The sequence below is a fragment of the Lycium ferocissimum genome, chromosome 9 (assembly GCF_029784015.1).
Source record: "Lycium ferocissimum isolate CSIRO_LF1 chromosome 9, AGI_CSIRO_Lferr_CH_V1, whole genome shotgun sequence".
NCBI lineage: Eukaryota > Viridiplantae > Streptophyta > Magnoliopsida > Solanales > Solanaceae > Lycium > Lycium ferocissimum.
In genome coordinates this window covers 54,252,614-54,277,559 of record NC_081350.1, presented here as the reverse complement: position 1 = coordinate 54,277,559, position 24,946 = coordinate 54,252,614, and the positions used below count along the sequence as shown (strand labels likewise).

The following is a 24,946-nucleotide window of genomic DNA, read 5'->3' as shown; positions in this document are numbered from 1 at the left end:
AGTCAAAAGTGAACAAGTAAAAGTGCAAGAGGAAATAAATATGTGCTCTGGAGAATTAAAATTAAAAGTGCATACGCGTATACATACGAGAAGAGAATAAATATTCAAGATTATGACATATGTCCACGTGGGATTTATTAATTCTTAAAGAACGTGAAAAGTCAAAAGTGAACAAGTAAAAGTGTACGGAGGAAATAAATTTGTGTAGGAGAATTAAAATTGAACTGCATACATCTATACATGAGAAGAGAATAAATATTCATCAAGAACGTGAAAAGTCAAAAGTATATGGAGGAAATAAATGTGTCGGAGAATTAAAATTAAAGTACATACGTCTATATATGAGAAAGAAATAAATATTAAGATTGGCGACATATGTTCACATAATAAAAATATATATTAAAGTTACATAAGTTATATAGCTTTTGATACAAGTATTCATTGCGTATACAATTTATAAAGCTTTTGGTATAAGCAGTCAAAGCTGTTGGTCCTCTTCCATACTTCTATTAGCATTCATTACGTGCACAATTTATAAAGCATTTAGTACAAGGAGTGCATGCTCTATTGTTCCTCCTCCACACTTACATATATAATAGAAAGTAGTCAGGTATTCAACATACCATCAGAGCTGACCATTAATGGCTTTCTCCTTCCTCTCTTTCCTCTTCTTGCTTTTTTTCTCTCCACTCTTTTCCACAGCAACAACTCTCCAAAGTAAATCTCTCTTTAGATCACATCTCACTACTCAACTAGACTCTTCTTCCAACAACAACAATAATGCCACCCCAACAACCTTTTTTGAAGTCACCAAACCTATAAATCTCCCAAAAACCAAACCTTTCACATATCTAATCCTTCAACATGACTTTGGTTACACATATGGTAAACCCCCTGTTCTTGCAAACTACACACCCCCTTCAAATTTCCCAAATGGGAAATTTTCCAAGATTGTGTTAGAATGGAAAGCAACATGTAAAGGAAGACAATTTGATAGAATTTTTGGGGTTTGGTTAAGTGGGGTTGAGATTTTGAGAAGTTGTACTGCTGAACCAAGGTCAAATGGGATTATTTGGACAGTTAAAAAAGATATTACAAGGTATTATTCTTTACTAATGACAAATCAAGAACTTGCTGTTTATTTGGGAAATGTAGTTGATAGTACCTATACTGGTGTATATCATGTGAAACTTTATATTCACTTTTATCCTGTTGAAGAAAAATATAGTGATGGTAAGAGGAATCTGAAATACTTTCAGAAGGCATTTGATAATGGAGCTGATTTGATTTTACCAATTTCAAGAAATATGCCGTTAAATGATGGTTTGTGGTTTGAGGTTGAGAATTCTACTGATGTTGTGTCAAAGGAGTTTAAAATCCCACAAAATGCTTATAGGGGCGTATTGGAAATTTATGTTTCATTTCATGAGAATGATGAGTTTTGGTATAGCAATCTGCCGAATGACTATATTCGCGCGAATAACCTTACTGATACGCCGGGGAATGGAGCTTTTAGGGAAGTATTAGTTAGTTTGGATGATCTTGTAGTTGGTTCAGTTTGGCCTTTTACTGTGATTTATACTGGGGGTGTAAATCCCCTCTTGTGGAGACCGGTAAGTGGAATCGGGTCGTTTGATCTTCCTTCATATGATATTGAAATTACGCCGTTGTTAGGGAGGATTTTAGATGGAAACGAACATAAGATTTCATTCAGTGTCACGAATGCTCTTAATGTGTGGTATATCGATGCAAATTTGCATCTTTGGTTGGATGAAAAGAGTATAAAGACAGAAGGGGAGTTATTGAAATACAATAGTCTGCCCCTTTCCTTTTCTCTTGTGACAAATTTTACGGGTATTGATGGATCTTTCCTCACAAACGCTAGTAGATCGATCACATTGACAGGATGGGTAAAATCGTCTTACGGGAATGTCACTACTAAGTCAGCTCAAGGTTTAAGTTATAGTAACTATATGGTGGCGGGAAATGAAGGAAACTTGCAATTGGTGGATCAGATTATTCACTTCAACGACACTATTGATTTCATGATGGCATCTTCTTCTGTCCAGTCTCTTGAGTCCTTTAAAAAGTTTACGCTTTTCTTGTATTCTGACAATGTAGACAAAGAAGATGAAAGCTATGCCTCAATCTCGAATGTTACGTTGGGATTTCATGATCAGAGGGTAAAGACTTCCAAGTATGGATCCTTAGCGAGTTCTATTGAGAATATGCAAAAAGCACAGGGCTATATGCTTGTAAAGGGCCGGTTGGTAGTCAGCGGGATTGGGAGTACCCAACAAGTTTACAAATATAAGGACAATGAATGCTTATACTCCAGGAACATAAGCAGCTCAAACTACACAATACTTCATGATAAAGTCAGCGATAGTTGCCCCAGAAGCACTTTGTCTCTTCGACCTTTCAGCTTCGGTAAATTTCAGTTTGTTCCTGCTCGAAGGGTCTCTTTGGCATCTCATTTTGGTGCTGTTAAAGCTGGTGTCTGACATTTTTCCATTTCATTGTCTTCCACTCATTCGTCATAAAGAAGTTAGCAACTGTCATGGTCTTCCAATTATGATCGAAATTCAATACTTCTGCATTGCCTCTTCTGTTCTTGCTTTTGTTCGGGTTCCACTTCGTAGAATAAGAAACAAGCATCAAACACTAGCATCACCTTGGCATTTGTGTTGCTCCATATTCCAAGACTAAACTTAACTGGAACTTTCACCAATGGTGTTTCCAGGGAGAATGATATATAAAATGATATTACATGGATCACTTTGTTGTTGTACTAACAATTAGCTGTCTCTGAAATCTTATTTGCCTATTGTTTTTCCTTTGCTGTCTCTTGAACATGAGTATTACCTCATGAAAAACATTGCAATTGTTTTTTTTCCACCCTCCTTCCAGTTCAACAGATTGAGTACACCTTCTTCAAGGGGAAAGAAGAATAAAAACAGTGGGGGTTCAGGGAAATTTATATAGTACAACTTGTATGGAAATTTCTATAGCTTTTAATGATTTGGGCATTTCCGTCGTAAGTTTCATTCATGATTTGGCATCTGTGAAAGGTATTGATGTACATGCAATAGATGCTAAAGTTTCAAACTTTATTTTTATTTCTTCTTGCTCTTTCTTATATTTCTTTTTTGGCGGGCTTGTGGGAGTGGGGCTGATGCTATCTGCCTTCTTGTCTGTCTTCACAGTTATATCTGTTAAAAAAAGGAAAAGGAAAACAAGAAAAAGAATGAATTGCTATTGGAAACTTACAAGATCTCGATAAATCAGGAGGGAGTATGGCCTGACTTTTGTAACCAATCGTAGTTTGGAAAGAGACGCTAAAACATATATGAATCATGAATTCTTCAAAGCGGGAAGTCACAGAACAGCTCCCCCCTCAGAGTGATCAAGCTTATTCTGTATTTATTTTCATTGAAAAAGAAGGGCCTGAATTTAGATTGAGTTTATTCATGGGGTATCTGAGTTTCGATTAGTTCTAAAACTTCTCTTCCATTCTATGTGCTCTCCTGTTTATTCGTTTTAGTGCTGTATTTAATTCGGTTAACATAGTACCATGCAACACATATTATAGTTGCTAAATATAAGCAGTTTAAAAGCGGATGCTGGAGCTTTAAGCTTATTGCAAACAGATAGTGATTCATGGGACGGCATCTTCTTCCTCAGATTTGGGACATCTGGGTCAAGGCTTTTATTGATGAGGTAAGCTAGATTTGTTTTTGTTAGTCAGAAAACTGTAAGTTGTTCTCTTGGCATATGTTGCTCGGAGTCTTAAAAAAAGTCGTTGGGTGCGTGTTGGATCCTCCAAAAGTAGTGCATTTTTGGAGGATCCGACACGGGTACGACAACATTTTTAAAGAGTCCGAGCAACATATCTTGGCACCGTTGGCCTAGCGGTCAATAAAGTAGGTGAAAACCTTGGAGACCAGCTCATATTGCTACTCCAGGAACATAAGCAGCTCAAATTACACAATACTTCATGATAAAGTCAGGGATAGTTGCCCCAGAAGCACTTTGTCAAAGAATTTGACAACTGTTATGGTCTTATAATTACGATTCAATGACTACTTCTGTACTGCTTCTTTTATTCTTGCATTTCTTCAGGTTTTTGCTTTGTTAAATAAGAGAAAAGTTTCAAACAATAGCATCACCTTGGCATTTGTATTGCTCCGTATTCTAAAATTATACTCAGCTGGAACCTTGGCACTCATGGTATTTTCGAGGTATAATGATCCTTAAAAATAATATTACATGGATTACTTTGTTATTGTACTAACAATTTTTGTCTGTGAAATTTATTATGGCTCGTCAAGTTCTGTTTGTCTTTTTCTTCAAATGAGAGTTACATCATGAAAAAAGTTTGATTTGTTTCTGCTTTTTTGTTCATCCTCCTTTTGCCACATCATTTGGATCAAGTCCACCTTCCTCAAGGGAATTAATCAAAGAATAAAAACAAGAGGGATTTTATATAGTACTTGTATGGATGACTTTATATAAATCTGTTCCTGAGTGGCTTTCTTTTAGGCTTTTAATTTTTTGGGCATTTCGGGTGTAAGTTTCATTTGCAATTTGGCATTTGAGAAAGGTATTGTATGCTATTTCTATCAATCAATAAGAAACACCTCTGATGGATATGACTTTGTAATTTTACTTAGTTTGAAAAAAAAAGGCTTAAAAATATATAAATAAGGAATTCTTTCAAATGGGGAAATCATTTTTTATCACAGAAAAATCCTCCTCAGAGTGATCAAGCTTCTTCTGTATCTCTTTTGAATGAAGAATAAGGGCATTCAGATTGAGTTTCTTCCAAGGGGTACCTGAATTTTATTGGTCCTAAACTTGTCTTACTTTTGTAAGAGCTTTAAAGAATTTTTGATGAGTGTATTTATTTCAGCAAATTGGTCTAGGATGAGCTTAAATAGAACGTCCTTGGTAGTGAGGATTTTGCTTTGCATTGAGACATAGTTGTCGTATTTACTAACATTAATGTAGTACCATGCTGCACATGTGATAATTACTGAAGATTTATTTTTCAAGTGGAGTCTGGAGCACATTTCATATGTATATTTGATTGATGGAGCGATCAACTTCTTCCTCAGAGGTAAGCTAGATTTAGTTTTGTTAATTGGAAACCTATAAGCTAGTTCTCCTTCCCTAAAGACCTTGTTGTCATATTCTTTGAATTTTTGTGGTCATATTTTTTGGGGGCATTTGGTCGGGTAGGAGGTGAATAGTATAACTTTACTTCCCACTTTTGCTTCTTTCTTCTTTCTACATGATAATGTACTTTTCCTAATTTGAAACCTTGTTCATCAATTAACTACTCTTCAATCACAAACTAGTTGGGATTTGGAACCTTGTATGTCCTTGTTGTACCCTACGGCTAAAATTGGAACTGAAGGTTCTGTAGTATTTAGGTGGTCATTAGCAACTTGAATTTAAAGGTCGTGTTATTTAGGAAGCTACACAGCTGCATGTTCTCATATAGTAGGTGAGTCCTTGAAATTTTGGTGGTTTAGGGTCGGTAATTAAGTGCTGCAATCATGCTATCCTCAACGTTATTACCCTGCCGTTGCTCTTTTTTACTTTCTTTACTAACGGGGTGTGGTTAAGAAAAAGTCTTATTTGAGTGACTCAAATAGTCACTGTAGCATGCTATTTCTGTGTTACTCATTATGTGATTATGGGAAAAATAACTTCATTCTATTTCATTTTTTAACTCAACTCTAATTGGACTTAACTTGGGACAGTGGATATGGCCGCAGATGGAAGGAAGCAAGTAGTAACTGATATCAGAATACAGAGGAATATAGATCCTGCTGGCTTATTTTGTCCTCCTATGTTGCATATGAGATTAAAAGGTTTGTCACATAACTGAATTTTAGCTGTGGATAATTGCTCGTTTATAGTTTTTTTGGTGCAACATCGCAACAGCTAATGATGCAGAAGCCATGCTTGACTTTTCGAGTTCATTACACAACTTGTAATGAGGCTTTCCTATGTAAATTCTTGCCAGCAGTTTTGCTGCCTATCAATACAATATACCCTTTACCAATCAAATAATCAAATAATAATAATAATAATTGCTCATTATGAGCTAGGCACTTATTAGTACATTTAATCTGCAACATACTTCCTCTCTATCCCAAGTTGACTAAGGTGGATGAGTTTCACAGAAATTAAGATAAGAAAGCTTGATCTAATTGTTATACTTGAATTTCCTTGGAATATGTTAAAAGAATAAGAGGTAAAGATCGTAACAAATTTAAAATGATATAAGATTGTATTCCTTCCCTCCCAAACTAAATGTCCACCATTCAGTTTTAGTTCAACTCAAAATAATATTTACTTTTCTAGAAACACAAGATTTCCAATATATTATACTACAAAAACTGGTTAGTAGTTTTACTTTTTTAAGTACTCACTTTTTATTTATTTATTCTACAGAAACAAAAAAAAAAAGTAATTTTACGGCCATACATGAAGCAAATAGCAGTACACAGTTTACTTTTTTCAACTTTACCCTTTATTACCATATCAAATCATCCTAAGGTATTCTGATATATTGGTTTTTTTTATTTTGGGAAAATGATCATCATAGGGCAGGGCGGGAGCCGGGCAGGGCAAACCTTTAACATGGCTGGGTCGAGGCAGGGCAGTGTAAAATGAATTTTTTGAAATACCAGAAGCTTCATTTCATTGATTAATGGTCAAAGCATCAGTGTTTATGGACAAAACCGGACAAAATTTGTTATAGGTAACTCTACACTCAAATGCTTGCAAGTGATGCAACTTAATTTGGGTTCTCCCTTCCTGTTTTTACATACATACATTAGTGACCATTTCTTTTCAGCATCTACTCTTTGAAGTCGACCTTTCTTCGAATGGGTTTGAATATACAAGCTTTCAAAATCTTGAATCCCAAACAAATAATGAAGAACAAGCAAATGGGGGCTAAATGGGGTTTGTCGGGGTGGACTAAACGCAGCACGGCAGGGCTTGGATCTAAACAGTGCAGAGAGTTAGAAGTGCACATATAGCTGATTTGAGGATCGCTATTTAAGGCATAACTGAAGTTCATAAAATTTCCACTTAATTACATTCAGACTCACAGGTTTGAAGTGTCAGAAACTTCAGAAATACGGGTCTAAAGCTGGCTGGCCAAAGCGAAACTTCACACATTTTAACATTGTACCTCAATGGATATAGTCAACTCTGCTATATGGGATTACAAGTCTTTCACCTCTCGACAAAATATTCACTCTTTCTTTCTTTTGCTCTCTGCAACCTATAGAAAATAATAGGGCATATTTTGTGATAAAAATAGTCTCTATGCATCTATACTGCAATGTCAATGTCAATCATCCGAAGCTTTAGAAGAGTTTTCAGCTATCTGCAAAGAACTGGTTGTTGTACCTTATGTTGCACTACAACAACTAGAAACTCTTCGACAATGGATACGTCCTTGAACTTTAGAGCAATTGTAGAAAGCCCACCTTTCCCCTCTGCAGCTTTGTTGTCAAAGCCAAACTTCAGACAGTTTGGCATATTGCTTGTGCAAGTAAACGTTAGACATTTTTGCCTGAAGGTTGGCTTGGCAGTCCCAAACGCCAGGCCATGTTTGAGGTTTTCAGTTCTTGTATCTCAAGGTTAAAGAATGTTCAAGATTTAAATTTTTGTTTGAATGTCTTCCATCTTGATGTTTAAAGCTGAGGATTGGAAACTTTTTTTTTTTTTTTTTGGTGTGTGTGTGTGTGTTTAAGTTGATTATCACTATACTTGGAGTCTTTGATATCTTAGACTTGGCGGATCCAGTAGGAGGCAAGGGGCTTCATCTGACACCTTTTGGCGAAAACTTACACTATATATACAAGGTTAAAATTATTTTTTATGTATATTTAGTAGATGTTGAACCCCCTTGACTTCTTTGCGTGTTTACTTCCTTGTATTTTTGAACCCCCGAAAATCCTGGCTCCGCCACTGCTTAGAGTCATTCTTTTCTGGTGACTGCTCACCAGGTTTAATAATCTCAGAGCTTGAACCATTGGATAGTGAAGAACGCACATCAAGGAAAGACAGATTTCAAGCTTGTCCAACTAGATGGAATAAAACCAGAAAGATTATTAGATCCAAGATAAATGCGAGTAACAGATTCAGGGTTTGCAATGCAAGGACTCAAAGAAGATGCGGGGGAGGAAACAACGCTGTTTTCTCAAGTTTGCCATCACGGTCTACAAGTCGATACTTTGAAAAAACTGAATATAACTTGAATCGTATGGTAGAAAGACTTGACCTGTCCCGCCTCATTGCCATCCCTAGTGATCATTCTTTTCCGAACAAATTGAACTACAAAGTTGATATGGGATGAAGGGTGGAAAGTAGATGCTTGCTTATACAATCTGTTGTTGCTGATTGAGGAGTGTTTTTTACTATAAACATCTTAGAGCCTTAATGCGGACATATATGTAATTGAGATACTCAATTATATATGCACATATTTGTTTTAAATAAAACGTTTATGTGCATGCTGTTCAACTGCAGTTTAACAAAGTGGTAGTGTAACTTTCCCAAAATTTTCTTTTACTTGGTTTAAATGTTTAGTGTTTTTTTTTCAACTGCCTAAATTATTTTGGCTTTGCTTATCTTGTTTTGCAAAGATCAGCATAAAATGATTTTTTTTTTTTTTTTTTTTTTTTTTTTTTTTTTGAAGATTTATCCTAAAGGGGCTTGGATCTGAATTACTCTTTTAGCTTTCTATGGCTTCAGTGAAGTCCATTCAACCTATATACTTGTATTCTATAACTTCATCCAAAATATGATGATAGTAATGCCATCTTCTTCTCCACAATAACAAAGAAATAACAGAGTTGAGAAGAATTCTAATCAGGGTTCCTCTTTTTTAGCTATATGTCAAAATTCGCAATCAGAGACAGAATTATGAATTGAGTTTCTTTTATAGTTATATACCAAAGGAGAAATGGGTTGGAATTAATTTGTTTTATCACCAATTCTTGAATATTAGGAATCTGAGATTTAAAGTTTGAAATCTGAACTTTTAGACCTTCATGTTTGAAATTAGGCTTGGCTAGTTCTCAACCTCAGACCTTCAGGTTGAAGTTGATTTTTAAAGTCGGAAATTTGAACTTCAGACATGAGTTAGACTTGATCAGTTCCATTTTGAGACATAAACATTATGTGACTATCATCAAAGCGTCAGTGACAGATAAATCAAATACATAATCAAATTTTAATTCACATTTAAGATTAAACTACCAACCTTTGAATTCAATTACAAATCAAATTAAAGAACAAGCTATGGAGCCCTTGGCCAACGGTTGAAGAGAAACTAAAGAAGAATCAGATGATACTTTCTTAAGACTTGGAAATTTTTAAAGATTTTAGCACTCATTATACTTCAAAAGTTAAATAATACAATTTGTCACATTTTTTTTTTGTCTTGATTATTTTCAAACGCAAACTTTATTGTTTCACCTGTCTCAGCCACAGCATCAAGCGCGCACATTCTTTATAATTTTCAATAAAGTTGGATGCTAATTAACCTTTTATACAATTGCTTTTGGAAAAGTTAAAATTACCTAGTATAATTCTACCTTGATTTGACTCAAGATAGCAAAAGAATATAGTAATGTCATCTATATTAGCGAATAAGACAAAAAGGGTGACTAAGATCCGGATACATGATGAGATTTTCTTGCTTTATGTAGACACTTGGTAATTTTATATTCGTTTTGGTGAAATCACAAGACATTTTTCCAATTTGTCATTTTCACTAAAGCTTTCTTAACATCTAAATGCCACCTATTATTTTCGGTCAACCTAATTCCCTATCAATGAAAAGATGAAAGATTCTGTAAATTTTGAAAAGCAGTAGGGCCTCTCTCTAGATTTTTAACATTCTCCCGATACATAGTGTTTCTTGCTTTTTTTATGCAAAATTATGTGCAATGAGAAATACCCGGAAATTATGTCGGTAGATAAAATAATGGGCTTTTAACATGTATGCCGCTCGACCAAAATAATTAGGAAAACAACACCAGATATCTCTAAAATATAAAAATATTTACACGCCCCATGCCCCTTCTAAAGTAATTTCGCTTCTACCCCAGCCGGCCGCAAATATTTACCCGACATACCCCCTAGCTCAAACCCCTTCCTATGTGATACCGTCCCAGTATATTTATATATCATGATGGTATCATGGAGGACTAAGAGAAGGACTGAAACAGTCTTTCATGATACCATCTCAGTATATTTATATACCACGATGGTACCATGGTCCTGAGGAGTGTCTCATTGAAGGACTGAAGCAGTCCTCCATGATACCATCACAATATATGTATATAAGACGATGGTATCATAGAGGTTTTTTTTGTTTTGAGAAAAGTGTTTTTTTTGAGCAAATGAACATGATCATCCATAATACCATCTCAGTATATTTATATATCATGATGGTATCATGGAGGACTAAGAGAATGATTTAAGCAGTCTTCCATGATATCAGCTCAATATATTTATAATAAATATACCATGTTGGTATCATAATTTTGAGGGCATCTCGGGTAAATAGTTTTGATTTTCCTGGGGGTACGAAAGTAATGGAGGTGTGGACGGGTAATTATTTTAATTTGAGAGGGCACACACATCCTTTCACTAAATAATTACGATCACTAGTTAAATAAACAAAAAATATATATTAATTATGTATAAAATATGTATTATAATGTGTGTGTGTATATATATATATATATATATATATATATATATATATATATATATATATATAATCTAGAATAGCATACATTTTTCAGCTATTGTTTCATGAGCGACCATAAAGTGTTATAATTAGTCCCCCAAAAATAAATATGTATTATAATGTGTGTGTGTGTGTATATATATATATATATATATATATATATATATATATATATATATATATATTATATAATATAGAATAGCATACATTTTTCAGCTATTGTTTCAATTCAATTTACTGCGATTAAGTAATTTAACGAAACATGCTCATTAACACATGTCAAGTGATAGAAGTGTATTTGTAAACACATGTTATGCATTTATTAGTTTAATGTAAGCATCCAGTGCGATTAAGTTTTTACTCGAAAAATGAATCACATTATTAAGAAACACAATGAAACTATACCCTAATTAACTAACAAGATTATATGGCATAAAAGACTTTCAAATTATCCTTTTTCTTCTGAAAGAATCCTTTATAATACAATATATATCCTAGTTATCCATTAAATACATACTTTTTGATATTATATTCGATGTAGGTGCAAACTACACATAATAATCTTGGAAAGTTAGGTATCCGGAAGGGGAAAATTGTCACTTATTTATTGAAAGTGGTCAGAAACTTATTTCTCGAGAATAGACTATATATTGAAAGTGTGCGGAGAAAGTCTCATATTAAAAGTTGATAATTAAGGAACATAAGTAATATAAAAGATATAGAGATGCGATGTGTTTTGAAGAAAATAATAAGAGTTTAATAGAGACAGATAAAGTCATATCATGTTAAGACATATTTCTCTATGTCGGCTTAGCACAACAAATTTATACTCCTAGCGTCACAACTCTCACAAAGTTAACTGTTAAAGATCAATATTCGCAACTTAACACTAAGGTTACATAAAATTAGACGTCTTCTAATATCTATTCTCTAGGTTCGGACTTTGGAAAACTAATACTCCATCTTGCACATAACTCAGTAACTCACCCGAATGATGAAACACAGCTTTGTAATTTACTTTTAGGGTGTGTTTGGTATATATATATATATATTTTTTGTTGTTGAAGAAAATAAGTAGTTTTCTTACTTATTTTCTTTTGTAAATAAGTAGTTTTCTTACTTATTTTCTTTTGTTTGATAAGTAGAAAATATTATCCAAAAATATTTGTATATAATATCGGCAAACACTAGGGGGTGGGTTTGGAGGGTAAGGGCATGGAGTTGATGGGGATAGTCCTATGGGGGCTGGGGCTAGGGGTGGGGTGTGTTGGAGGGCGGAGATGAGACAATTAGAGTGGAACGTCAGTTATGAAACTTGTTTTCCTGAGAGAAAATGTTTTTTTTCTAAAATTTTGATTAACCAAACGTGAGAAAATTGGAAAACACTTTCTAGAAAACGTGTTCCTCCATACGAAACACACCCTTAGTTCTATGAATTAAATATATGTGGGGTTCTGCGCCGTCTGTCTACCCATTACATTTCGATCCAGTAGGCTTTATTAAAAGAAAAAGAACGGTCACTGTTTTGTTAGTCTTGTGAGAGATGCTTCATACTAAATACGTCGCACAATATATAGTTAGAAAGTCTAGAAAGATGACCCTAAGATACTTTTTTTTAGTTTTTTATTTTGTATATATAAGGGACAATTGGGTGCAATTCTTTCTATTCATCGCTAGGTGTCACGACTGCTTTTAACCTTTACAAGATTTAGCCAATCAATAAATCTTCAAGGAGTGGCATAGCTACAAATCTACAAACTAATGCTAGATTAGAAGTTATTAACTAGTATCTAACTCAATCTCAAAAGGTAATTAACTCATGAGGTGAGATGATTGGCTAAAATCATATAATGAGACTAAATCTCTCATCCACTATCGATGTGCGGCTCTAACTCGTCGGACACGCCCACGAATGAACATCTAGAACATGAACAATATAATATTGGGGCCATACATCGAGTTAACTAAGAATTGGGATGAGTCTGGCTCGACTACCATGTCAAGAAAATGAATCTTAAGCCTAACTCAACTCCAAAATATAGCTAATTTCCAAGATCTTATAAAAAAAACCAAATCACCCATCCGCTACTGATGTGGGAGTATTCTAACAGAAGTTGACGATTGACCGTGTAGAAAGTCTATAACTATCAATATTTTATGGGTCAGGTTGCGTGCGCAAATTTTATTTAAGTTTTGTCAATATTTAAAGAAGTGAATATATCACCATAAAAATATCTTATTAAAAGAGTGCGTCTTTTGTTACATTGCTCCAATGAATCACTCTCAACAACCATCGAGGATATATAGAGGTATCCCTATCCAAATATATCGAGGTAACCCTTGTGGATAGTGAAATTGTATTAAATTTAAATCCGCAAGAAATTCGGATTATAATAAATTCAAGATATATTAGTCCAAATAAATATTACGGATTAATATAATTGGGTTAATTATTTAAGTCCAATAATACGGATTTAATTAAAGATCCGATTTCTATTGGGCTAGTCCATTAATTTGGGTTATAAATAATGAGCCCACTTTGCTAAGTCCAAAATGTCTTCTTCCTAGAGGCCCACTTTAGTGCCACGTGTCAAATGACGTGGCACGCCAAATCAAACAAAGAAGCCTATAGGGTCATGACACGTGTCAAAATGATGCAGCATGCCTAGTCAAATCAAAGGCCAATGAAGATGCGCCATGTGTACAAGTGACATGTTCCGGCCAATCAAATATCGGCATGTCAGCTTAATTCTGATTGGTTGAAAGAAGTCTGTCCTTATCACAACTCCTCCATCCTACAACTATAAATAGGGGTCTCATAATTCAGAAAAAGGGACAGAAGTTCTAACAAGAAGCCAGGGAGAGCTCGTGGATCAAACGCCGCAGATTTCTCTATAAGCTGAAAGCATTCAAGCACTCAAGCATTTCTCTAGAAGTTCTAGAGATCCAGACGAAGATTCAAGACCAAGCTCAAAAGCCCTTGAATTCAAGTCCAAGTCAAAATCAAATCCATCAAGTTCAAGATCAAGCTCAAAAGCCCTTGAATTTATTGTTGAAAAGACGAATCGGAGGAATCATAGAGATTGTAACACTCATATTCCGAAATCAAATACAACGATTGTTGCGATATTTTCCGTCTTGATTATTATTTTCTCGACGCGAATTTTATTGTCTACAAATTCTGGCACGCCCAGTGGGACAATCTCTACCTCTCATCTCAACTTTTCAATTATCAAAGTTTAACAACATCGAGATGACTTCAGAGAAGATCAACTCCAAATCAATTTCCTCTAAGGCTGCTAACTCCAAGTTCTCGCCGATGTGGAAAGCATCCTCGACATTACCTTTGGAAGCATTGGACCCGATTTACGAGGAGCAAAGCAAGCATGTTGGGACAACAAACACTCCAAGTGTCGTCCGTGACAACTCCTGTTTTTGGATCTTCATCTCCAAAAAGAGCAAGATCCTCTACTGAGGCATCAGAGGAAGGAAGTAGCATTGCTGAAAATATTAAGAAGACTCTAGCTCTACTTGATCTCTCTGGATCCAAGAACTCTGCTATGAAGGATGATGATGATACTTCAAGTGACGGATCCTCTCCACTCACACCACATGAAGTAGGCCTATCAAAGATCAACTTATGTGATAATCCATGCTATTCTCCAACATCCCCAACAACCATGCAAGCAATGGTAACTAACGCTTCGTCGATGGAGGAGACACCGGCAAACTTGGCAAAGGTGATTGATGGCTTGGCCAAGCATGTGCAAAACCAAGACGCTCGGATTGAGAAGCAGATGGACAAGATGGATGGATTAATGGAAGGAGAATCCATCCACGCACCCGGGAAGGGTCCGGAAGTACATGAGACTGAACCGCGTGCAAAACAAGTACCACCGACCAAGGAAATTCCTGTTTCTTCTGAAGGGATGATTCCGCTTGACCGACTAAAGGAGTTCATCGAAGGGACTATCAAGGATAAGTACGAAGTTCTTCGCCAAGTCTTCGTTTACCTACGGAAAGCCGTACACTACAAGAATTGATAGCTTCAAGATGCCCACCGGTTATCAACCTCCCAAATTTCAACAATTTGAAGGTAAGGGAAATCCAAAGCAACATGTTGCACACTTTGTTGAAACATGTAATAACGCTGGGACCTATGGAGACTATCTTGTCAAGCAGTTCGTCCGCTCCCTCAAAGGGAATGCCTTTGACTGGTACACTGATCTTGAGCCTAATTCTATCGATAGTTGGGAGCAACTAGAGCAGGAGTTCCTCAATCGCTTTTATAGCACAAGGCGTACCGTGAGCATGGTCGAACTTACAAGCACTCGCCAGAGGAAGGGCGAACCAGTTATCGATTTCATCAATCGATGGAGAAATGCAAGTCTGAACTGCAAAGATAGACTCAGCGAAGCTTCTGCGATAGAGATGTGTATCCAGGGAATGCATTGGGGGCTTCACTACATCTTGCAAGGAATTAAGCCAAGGTCTTTTGAAGAACTAGCTACTCGTGCTCATGACATGGAGTTGAGCATGTCTTCTACTGGGAATGAAGTAATGCCTATCTACGACCCTCGCAAAGGAAAAGAAAAGCAGGAACCCAAGAAATGGAGCAAGTTCGTTCCCAAGAGTGACAACAAAGAATCTATGAACGTTAATGTCTCGCCTGTAAACTTTACTACGAAGGTGAGCAAGAAGCAGAGTATGAAAGCAACTTCCTTCCAAGATAACAAAAGTCGAAAGTCGACCTTGAAGGAGATGCAAGAAAGAGAATACCCCTTCCTGGATTCTGATGTCCCCGAAATTTTTGATGAATTACTTGGTGAAACTCATTGAGTTACGAGAGATGAAGCAACGAATTTTGGAAGAACAAACGACCCCGAACTATTGCAAATTCATCGACTTGTGGGTCATCCTCTTGAGAAGTGCTTTGTTTTCAAGGAGTTAGGGATGCAGTCAAAATACTCCCCAACGTTTGACCAAAATGCCAACTAACTTCGACCTCGAGCAAAACGAAATGAATAAGCGTGACCCTTTAAAAAGATCGACCTGGACGGCCACAAGATGCCAAGTAGATAAAATTTGAACTCCCTCCAAGGCTACTTCACATCTTCAAATATCCATCCCCATTTTTTGTTGTCAAAATAATATCCATTATAAACGAAAATCTCAATGAAGAAAATCATATGATTCCGAACAACTTGTTAAAGAACAACTTTCCACCATAAACGAAAATCAAGAAAAAAATGAAAAATCTAAGAAAGAAAAAGGAAAAAATGGAAAAAAATAAGGATGAAAAATCTAATCTTGTTAAAGAAAATCGATTGGAAGAGTTGCTACTTGTTGACACTAATTCTTTGAGTTGATTTGGGGAGAAAATTAAACTCCATTGCTAAGAATTTGGAGAAAGCTATGAAGAACACCAAATGGGTTTCTCTAAATTCTTGATTGTTTAATCAAATTAATGGATGAACTTTGTTCTATTTGGTGTTAGGAAGCTTCCTTTCACATTTGGGTTTGTTTGGATTAGATTTGAGCAAGTTGGTGTGATTTTTTTTTCAACTCCTAGTGAAGATGATTGATGATGATGATAATGTTGATGAAGATGAAGGAGAATTGGGATGGGTTTTGAGATCCTTAATAAAAATGGAGTATGGAAAATTGAGAGATTTTTTTTTTTTGAAGAAGAAGAGTAGATGGATGGAGGAAGAAATTAATAAAAAATGGAGCAAAATTAAACACGTGGCACACCAGCGCGTGTGGACAACCGCCATTTATCATCATCATGAGAAGTGCGAAAAAATTTGTCTGGGGGGTAATTCAAGGTTCGGTGTGTAGTTGGGACGTTGGGGGTATTTTGACTATTATCTCGGACAAAGTTATGCGGTTGGCTAATGAAAATAAGATTCCTTGATGATGGGAAGGAAAGTTCGAATCAAATCTCTATCACCTTTGGCTCTTTCGATCCGGTCCAGATATGCAGCTTTGAAGAACATGAGGGAGGACCATTAGAGGAAGATAGAACCCAAGTTGATGAAGCCAATGATGAAGGTTGGATTCTGGTGACTAGGCGGAGACGCGGTAAAACAAGTCCACGAAAAGAATCATCTAAACAACTAACAAGGAAAAGGATGGTTAGAAGACTAAGGAAGCAGAAATCAGTTGAGCGTCCGAAGAAAGAAAAAGTGGAGGAGAACTACCACCAAGAACCACGACGTCCTGTGACTTTGGGGGAATTCCTACCAAGCTGGTTCCGCAACAAGGCGCTCGAGACAACATTGAGGCATCATGCTTCAATACTGATAAAGAGGAAGCAAATGATGAAAGCCTATCAACGTTGTCTCTGTCATCATCTGAAAAGCTCGTTGAATCTTCTTCGAAAGAGGTAGACACATGTGATACAAGAATCACATTCACAGATGACGATCTTCTACTTGGTGAAACACTACACAATCGTCCATTGTACATGGTGGGTTATGCCCTCGAGAAGAGGATAAACAGAATATTGATAGATGATGGATCTGGAGTTAATATTCTTCCTATTCGCACAATGAAGGAACTCGGTATCACAACTGATGAACTTTCTGAAAGCCGCTTGATGATACAAGGATTCAATCAAGGGGGGCAACGAGCCATAGGTGCTGTCAAAGTAGATATCACCATCGAAGATTTGCGATCAAGTGCATGGATGCATGTCATCGACGCAAAGACTTCATATAATATGTTGCTTGGCAGGCCATGGATACACGAGAATAAAGTTGTCCCATCCTCCTACTATCAATGTTTGAAATATCTCGAAGGCAGTGTCGAAAAGAAGATAGTTGCTGATGATAAGCCATTTACTGAAGTTGAGTCACACTTCGTCGATGCAAAGTTCTATTTGAAGAACTACATTGTGAGAGAAGTAAAAGTCGATGACATCGCAACGACCAAGAGTGATAAGATCGCAACTGAAAGAGCTGATGAGACTATTGGAAAAGTTGAAGTTGGTGCTGAGGTACCGCACTCCAGTCCTAATAAAGGGAACACTGTGTCTTTGAAGAAGAAGAAGAACACAACTCCCGTGCTATGCTATGTTCCAAAGTTGAAGAAAGAGGAAGGTCAACCATCTGAAGCTCAAGAAAATATGAAAGGGGGGCTAACTCTTCCCATCAGACGAATTGATGCGATAAATTTGTCCTCAAAGCTACTTGGAGAGTTCGTGGCTCAGAATCCACCACAAAATATGGCACTCCCTACAAAACGTACAAATGAAGGCTTTGATCCAAATGCTTACAAGTTATTTGTCAAGGCTGGGTACAACCCCAACGAGCCGTCAAAGTTAGGGAAACTTCCATCAGGAGCTAGCATGATGCAATCACGTGAAGGTTTGGGATACAAACAACCTCCGCCAGTTCGCATATCTATAAGAAGGGCAAGTACCAACTACATCACTGTGGAAGACGAGTCTGTTGCTTCCAACAAAAGGCCTTCGGTGTTTGATCGTCTTGGAAAGTCGGCCACAAAAGCTTCTGTATTTGAGAGATTAGGGCCGTTGAAACTGAAGAAGAAAAGGAAGAACAAGTTCCACAGAGATTATCAAAGCGTGAAAACGCATGCTTTACCTGGGAACCCGAGGGTATACAAAGTTTGATTCCTTCTAGAATGAGACGACAAACAAAGCTTGTGGTTTCATGTGGGGAGGTGCTAAAAGCAAAGTCTCACACTGTGGTGTATACCAAAGAACGTGACGAAGATGAGGAAAGTATAGGTTCTTCATATTATATTACTACACAAAGTGATCAAGATACTTCATTTCAGATGGAAGTTGTCGAGAAGTTGGAGGACATCTCCTCATGTTACCACATATCTTTCAATGATGGCGATCCTCGAGAGGATGAAGATGCCAAAGATGCTCCTCCAGAACTTGAAGAAGGGGTGAAGACCACAGTAGACTCTTTGAAAGAAGTTAATCTTGGTACTGATGAAGACCCAAGGCCCACCTACCTAAGTGCTTTTCTAACAGGTGATGAAGAAGACACTTACATGGAAATACTCAAAGAATATAGGGATGTTTTTGCTTGGAGTTATAAAGAGATGCCTGGATTAGATCCCAAAGTAGCAGTCCATCATCTGACGGTCAAGAATGGTGCCGTCCGTTAAGGTGCCCAAAGGCATTTCGGACGCATTTGGTTCCTTCAATCGAAAATGAAGTCAACAAACTCATTGAAGCTGGCTTTATTCGTGAAGTTAAATATCCTACATGGATTTCAAGTATCGTTCCCGTGAAAAAGAAGATTGGCCAAATTCGAGTTTGTGTTGACTTCAGGGATCTTAACAACGCATGCCCTAAAGATGATTTTCCGCTTCCCATCCCATAATTGATGATTGATGCTACCACCGGCTACGAGGCGATGTCTTTCATGGACGGTTCATCGGCTATAACCAAATTCGCATGGCACCAAAAGATGAAGAGCTTCATCGCATTTCGTACACCCAAGGGTATTTATTGTTACAAAGTGATGCCTTTCGGTTTGAAAAATGCGGTGCCACATATCAAAGGGCTATGCAGAATATCTTTGATGATTTGCTCCACAAAAATGTTGAATGTTATGTGGATGACTTGGTGGTAAAATCAAGAAAGAGGAGCGACCACTTGCAAGACACGAGAATGGTGTTCGAGCGACTTCGGAGATATCAACTTCGAATGAATCCATTGAAATGTGCCTTTGGAGTTACTTCTGGAAAATTCCTTGGTTTCATTGTTCGACATCGAGGAATCGAAATTGATCAAGCCAAAGTTGATGCGATTTTGAAAATGCCTGAGCCTCGAAATATTCATGAGTTAAAAAGTCTGCAAGGGAAGCTAGCTTACATTAGGAGATTCATTTCGAATTTAGCTGGAAGGTGCCAACCATTCAGTCATCTCATGAAGAAGGGTGTTCCTTTCAAATGGGACACATCATGTACTAATGCCTTCAAAAGTATAAAGTCATATTTAATGAAGCCTCCGGTTCTAGTAGCCCCTGTGCCAGGAAAACCATTGATACTGTACATTTCAGCACAAGAAAGGTCGGTTGGAGCGTTGTTGGCCCAAGAGAATAGCGAAGGGAAAGAAAATTCTCTTTACTACTTGAGCAGAATGATGACACCTAATGAGCTGAATTACACGCCAATTGAAAAGTTGTGTTTGGCGCTAGTCTTCTCGATTCAAAAGTTGAAGCACTACTTTCAAGTTCATAGTGTTAATCTTATTTCCATAGCAAATCCCATCAAGTTTTTGATGTCAAAACCAGTCCTCAGTGATCAACTAGCAAGGTGGTACCTCCAGTTTCAACAATTTGAGATCACATACATCCCTCAAAAGGCTGTAAAAGGACAGGCATTGGCGGACTTCTTGGCGGATCACCCGATACCTGATGATTGGGAGCTAACCGATGAACTTCCTGACGAAGATGCAATGGTCGTTGAAATTCAATCTCCGTGGAAAATGTACTTTGATGGTGCTGCACAACGTGATGGAGCTGGTGCTGGTGTGGTGTTTGTTACTCCGCAGGGAGAAGTTCTACCATACTCCTTTACTTTGACACAACGTTGCTCCAACAATGTCGCTGAATATCAAGCACTAATACTTGGACTTGAAATGGCCGTGGACATGAAGCGAGCTTGCAGCGAGTTGCAAGTCTTTAGTAACTCTCAGTTGGTGATCGATCAACTCTTGGGAAGCTACGAAGTCAAGAAGCTCGAATTACTCCCCTATCATGGTTATGCTCAGAAGTTGATAGGATGGCTTGGTGATGTGACTCTTCAACATGTTCCTAGGAAGGAAAATAAGAAAGCCGATGCTTTAGCTGCTCTAGCTTCGCGCTTACTCGCCGAGATCAAACACAAGTGACTATCTCGCCAAAAATGGGTAGTACCTCCGTCAAATGAGGACGAAGGCGCGGAAAGTGAGCTTGAGCATCTCGTAGCTGTTTCTGAAGCTGCAAAGGAAGACTGGCGACAACCCATCATTGACTACTTAAGTTATGGGATACTGCCAGAAGACTCAAGAAGAAGAACTGAGATTCGTCGTCGTGCACCTCGATTCCTTTACTACAAGGATACCTTATATAGAAGATCTTTTGAGGGGATACTCTTGCGATGTTTGGGGGAGGATGAAGCAGTCCAAGCTTTGCAAGAAGCACATTCAGGAGTATGTGGATCACATCAATCCGGGACCAAAGCTCCACTTCCACATAAAAAGGATGGGATATTATTGGCCAACGATGGTGAAAGATTGCTTGGACTATGCTCGAAGATGCAAGGCTTGTCGCTTTCATGCGAATTTTATACATCACCGCCCGAAGCATTACACCCGACCGTAGCATCTTGGCCATTTGACGCTGGGGGTTGGATGTCGTTGGTCCGTTGCCGAAATCTTCGGTGGACACCGTACATCTTAGCCGCAACCGATTACTTCTCAAAATGGGCCGAAGCTGTCGCTCTTAAAGAAGTGAAGAAGGAGAATGTCGCGAACTTCATCCGAGTAAACATCATCTACCGCTTCGGCATTCCTCGTTACATAATAACGGACAATGGCAAGCCATTTGATAACAAATTGATGAACAAGATTTGTGATCTCTTCGGCTTCAAGCAGCGTAAATCTTCTATGTATCATGCTGCCGCCAACGGTCTAGCCGAAGCGTTCAATAAGACTTTGTGTAACTTGTTGAAGAAGGTTGTCTCCAAGTCCAAAAAGGATTGGCATGAACGAATGGAAGAAGCCTTGTGGGCATATAGGACAACTTACCGCACACCAACGCAAGCAACCCCGTACTCGCTTGCTTATGGAGTTGAAGCAGTCCTACCACTTGAGCGCCAAATACCTTCTTTACGACTTGCTATTCAAGAAGGGCTGACCGAAGAGGAAAATGCTCGATTGCGTCTTGCAGAGTTAGAAGCACTTGATGAGAAAAGGCCGGAGGCTCAACAAAATCTTGAATGTTATCAAGCCCGTCTATCTCGTGCCTTCAACAAAAAGGTTCGCTTGAGGTCCTTCCAAGTGGGAGATCAAGTCCTTGCGTAAGAAGACCCATCATCGTTTCCCATAAGTCTGGGGGCAAATTCACCTCAAAATGGGATGGACCATATGTCGTGCAAGAAGCATATTCAAGTGGCGCTTACAAGCTTGTTGATGCGGATGGCCTGAGGATCGGTCCTATCAACGCAAAGTTCTTGAAGAAGTACTATCCTTGAAGTAAGATGATACTCCTGGCCCGCAAGAGTATAAACTGTGCACGGCACCCAAAAAAAAATGTCCACTAGGTTGAAAATCTCGCAAGAGGCGGCCTAGGCAAAAGTTAGGACACAAAAAAAAAAAAAAAAGTCCGCTAGGTTGAAAACCTCGCAAGGGGCGGCCTAGGCAAAAGTTAGGACAAAAAAAAAAAAAACTCATTTTTCTGAACTACGGTATGACTTGATCCTCTTCACCGAGGTACGTAGGCGCTTAGAGTTTTATTCTAAGTTCAGTCGCATGAGTAAAAAAAAAAAAAGAAAAAACGCATCCCCTTATGCGTTGTTCAAAATGAAGTTCGCCTGACTAGGCGCATGGAGATCGTACATACAAGCATCCTTTTGCTTCAATTTGGACTTTCACTAAATATCAGTAGTCCAACGAAGGCAAATCTCCATGACAAATGGGTTTCTCCAATGGAATGACTGTAATCTCTTAGCAAGTGGTGAGATCAAGGAGTTAAAGTCCGCAAAACCATTGTTCTCCAAATTGAAGGCCTCAAATCCGGCAACCCTTTGAGTTGAAGTCCAAAGCCATCGCAACTGCAAGGCGAAGCCTTCAAATATGTTAGTCTTCAAGCTAAAGTTTTAAATTCACCATGTCTGCAAGTTGAAGTCTTAAAATCCAGCAAGCCTTCAAGTTCAATCCTTCAAATCCGTCAAGTTTTCAAGTTGGAATCTAAGGTGGATTTCCCGAATTTATCTGGGATGATCCAGAGGGTTTCCAACTTTGATTTTTGGATACATATTAGATTAGTAAGTCTAGTTTCTTGAGAATTTGGCGGCTCATGATTTTGATGTTCCTACATCGAGATATGAATTTTCTCGACGAAACTGCGCAAATCTGAAACTATCGACGTTTTAGCATGTATTGTCAACTTCTTGAATTTATCTGGAACTATTCAGATTGTTGTTGGCTTTGATTTTTGGATACATGCTATATTTATGAGTCTAGTTTCTTGGGAATTTTGCAGCTCGTGATTTCAACGCCCCTACGTCGAGATATGAATTTTTTTGGCGAGACTGCTCGAATCTGAGAAATATTGGCGTTTCAGCATGTAGAGCCAAATTCTTGGATTTATCTGGGATGATCTATATGTTTGTTGACATTGATTTTTGGACACATGCTAGATTTATGAGTCTAGTTTCTTGGGAATTTTGAAGCTCGTGATTTCAACGCTCCTACATCGAGGTATGAATTTTTTTGGCGAGACTGCTCGAATCTGAGAAATATTGGCGTTTCAGCATGTAGAGCCAAATTCTTGGATTTATCTGGGATGATCTATATGTTTGTTGACTTTGATTTTTGGACACATGCTAGATTTATGAGTCTAGTTTCTTGGAAATTTTGCGGCTCATGATTTCAATGCTCCTACATCGAGATATGAATTTTTTGGCGAGACTGCTCGAATCTGAGAAATATTGGCATTTCAGCATGTAGAGCCAAATTCTTGGATTTATCTGGGATGATCTATATGTTTGTTGGCTTTGATTTTTGGATACATGCTAGATTTATGAGTCTAGTTTCTTGGGAATTTTATGGCTAGTGATTTCAATGCCCCTACTTCGAGATATGAATTTTTTGGCGAGCGCCGCTTGAATCTGAGAAATATTGGCATTTCAGCATGTCTTCTTGGGGGGGACGAGTATCCATCCCTGTGCGCCGTAAGATTACCTTACCATTCTTAGGGCGGGGACGAGTATCCATCCCTTTGCGCCGTAAGATTACCTTACCGTTCTTAGGGCGGGGACGAGTATCCATCCCTTTGCGCCGTAAGATTACCTTACCGTTCTTAAGGCGGGGACGAGTGTCCATCCCTTTGCGCCGTAAGATTACCTTACCGTTCTTAAGGCGGGGACGAGTGTCCATCCCTTTGCGCCGTAAGATTACGTTCTTAGGGCGGGGCGAGGTCCATCCCTTTGACGTGAAGTTCTTACCGTTCTTAGGCGGGGATGAGTATCCATCCCTTTGCGCCGTAAGATTACCTTAACGTTCTTAGGGCGGGGACGAGTATCCATCCCTTTGCGCCGTAAGATTACCTTACCGTTCTTAGGGCGGGGACGAGAATCCATCCCTTTGCGCCTCAATATTACCTTCTTCATGCATGGGTCATTCTCTTGAACAAGAACTCATCATTGTCGTTTAGACAAAAGAAAACAGAAGAAGAAGAAGAAAGACAACACCGGAAAAAGAGAGCGCCCAATATTACCTTCTTCATGCACCGTGACTTGAGAACAAGAACTCATCATTGTCGTTTGAAAAAATATTGGAGAGAAATCCCTATTTATAGATGCAAAATGAAAGAAAAGAAATTACCTCGAATCCTTTGATAATTCAAGTAAGGAGTCTAAACTTAGTTGGTTTGAAAGATTTTTTTTTTTCAATTCAATTGAGAAGAGAAAGGAAAAGGGCTACTGTCGGTGCGGCACCAAGCACGTCAAAGTCAAAATACCTTCCTTAAATGTTGGATCCTTCTTTAATTAAAGGAAATTGGAACCTAAATTAATTAATATTAGGTCCATATTTAATGAATTTCATATGATTACAATGGAAATAAATATTAAAAAAAAAATACCGCATATACAAACATGGCATAATTGTCTTTAAAATCTGTTGAAATCGTCAATAAGAACGTGGTAATAATGGGATTTTCTAGAAATACGAAATTTCGAAACATGTTCAATAATACTTCAAGACTAATCTTTTTATATTCGATAAGTCTATATCTCGATAAGTCTTGAAGTAGGGGGCATTTGTGGATAGTGAAATTTTATTGAATTTAAATCCGCAAGAAATTCGGATTATAATAAATTCAAGATATATTAGTCCAAATAAATATTACGGATTAATATAATTGGGTTAATTATTTAAGTCCAATAATACGGATTTAATTAAAG

General features: G+C 37.7%; 2 protein-coding genes across 2 annotated transcripts; both read left to right on the top strand.

The window, feature by feature from the left end:
- Nucleotides 1-587: 587 nt before the first annotated feature.
- On the top strand, nucleotides 588-2,778 carry LOC132031300 (peptide-N4-(N-acetyl-beta-glucosaminyl)asparagine amidase A-like). Its single transcript, XM_059421210.1, has one exon. It carries the CDS (start codon nucleotides 642-644, stop codon nucleotides 2,502-2,504), a length of 1,863 nt encoding a protein of 620 aa, XP_059277193.1. The 5' UTR covers nucleotides 588-641; the 3' UTR covers nucleotides 2,505-2,778.
- Nucleotides 2,779-19,229: 16,451 nt separating this feature from the next.
- On the top strand, nucleotides 19,230-21,842 carry LOC132032067 (uncharacterized). The gene is made up of 2 exons (XM_059421880.1): nucleotides 19,230-20,568; nucleotides 20,692-21,842. The coding sequence occupies exons 1-2, from the start codon at nucleotides 19,230-19,232 to the stop codon at nucleotides 21,840-21,842; spliced, it is 2,490 nt and encodes an 829-aa protein (XP_059277863.1).
- Nucleotides 21,843-24,946: the final 3,104 nt, after the last annotated feature.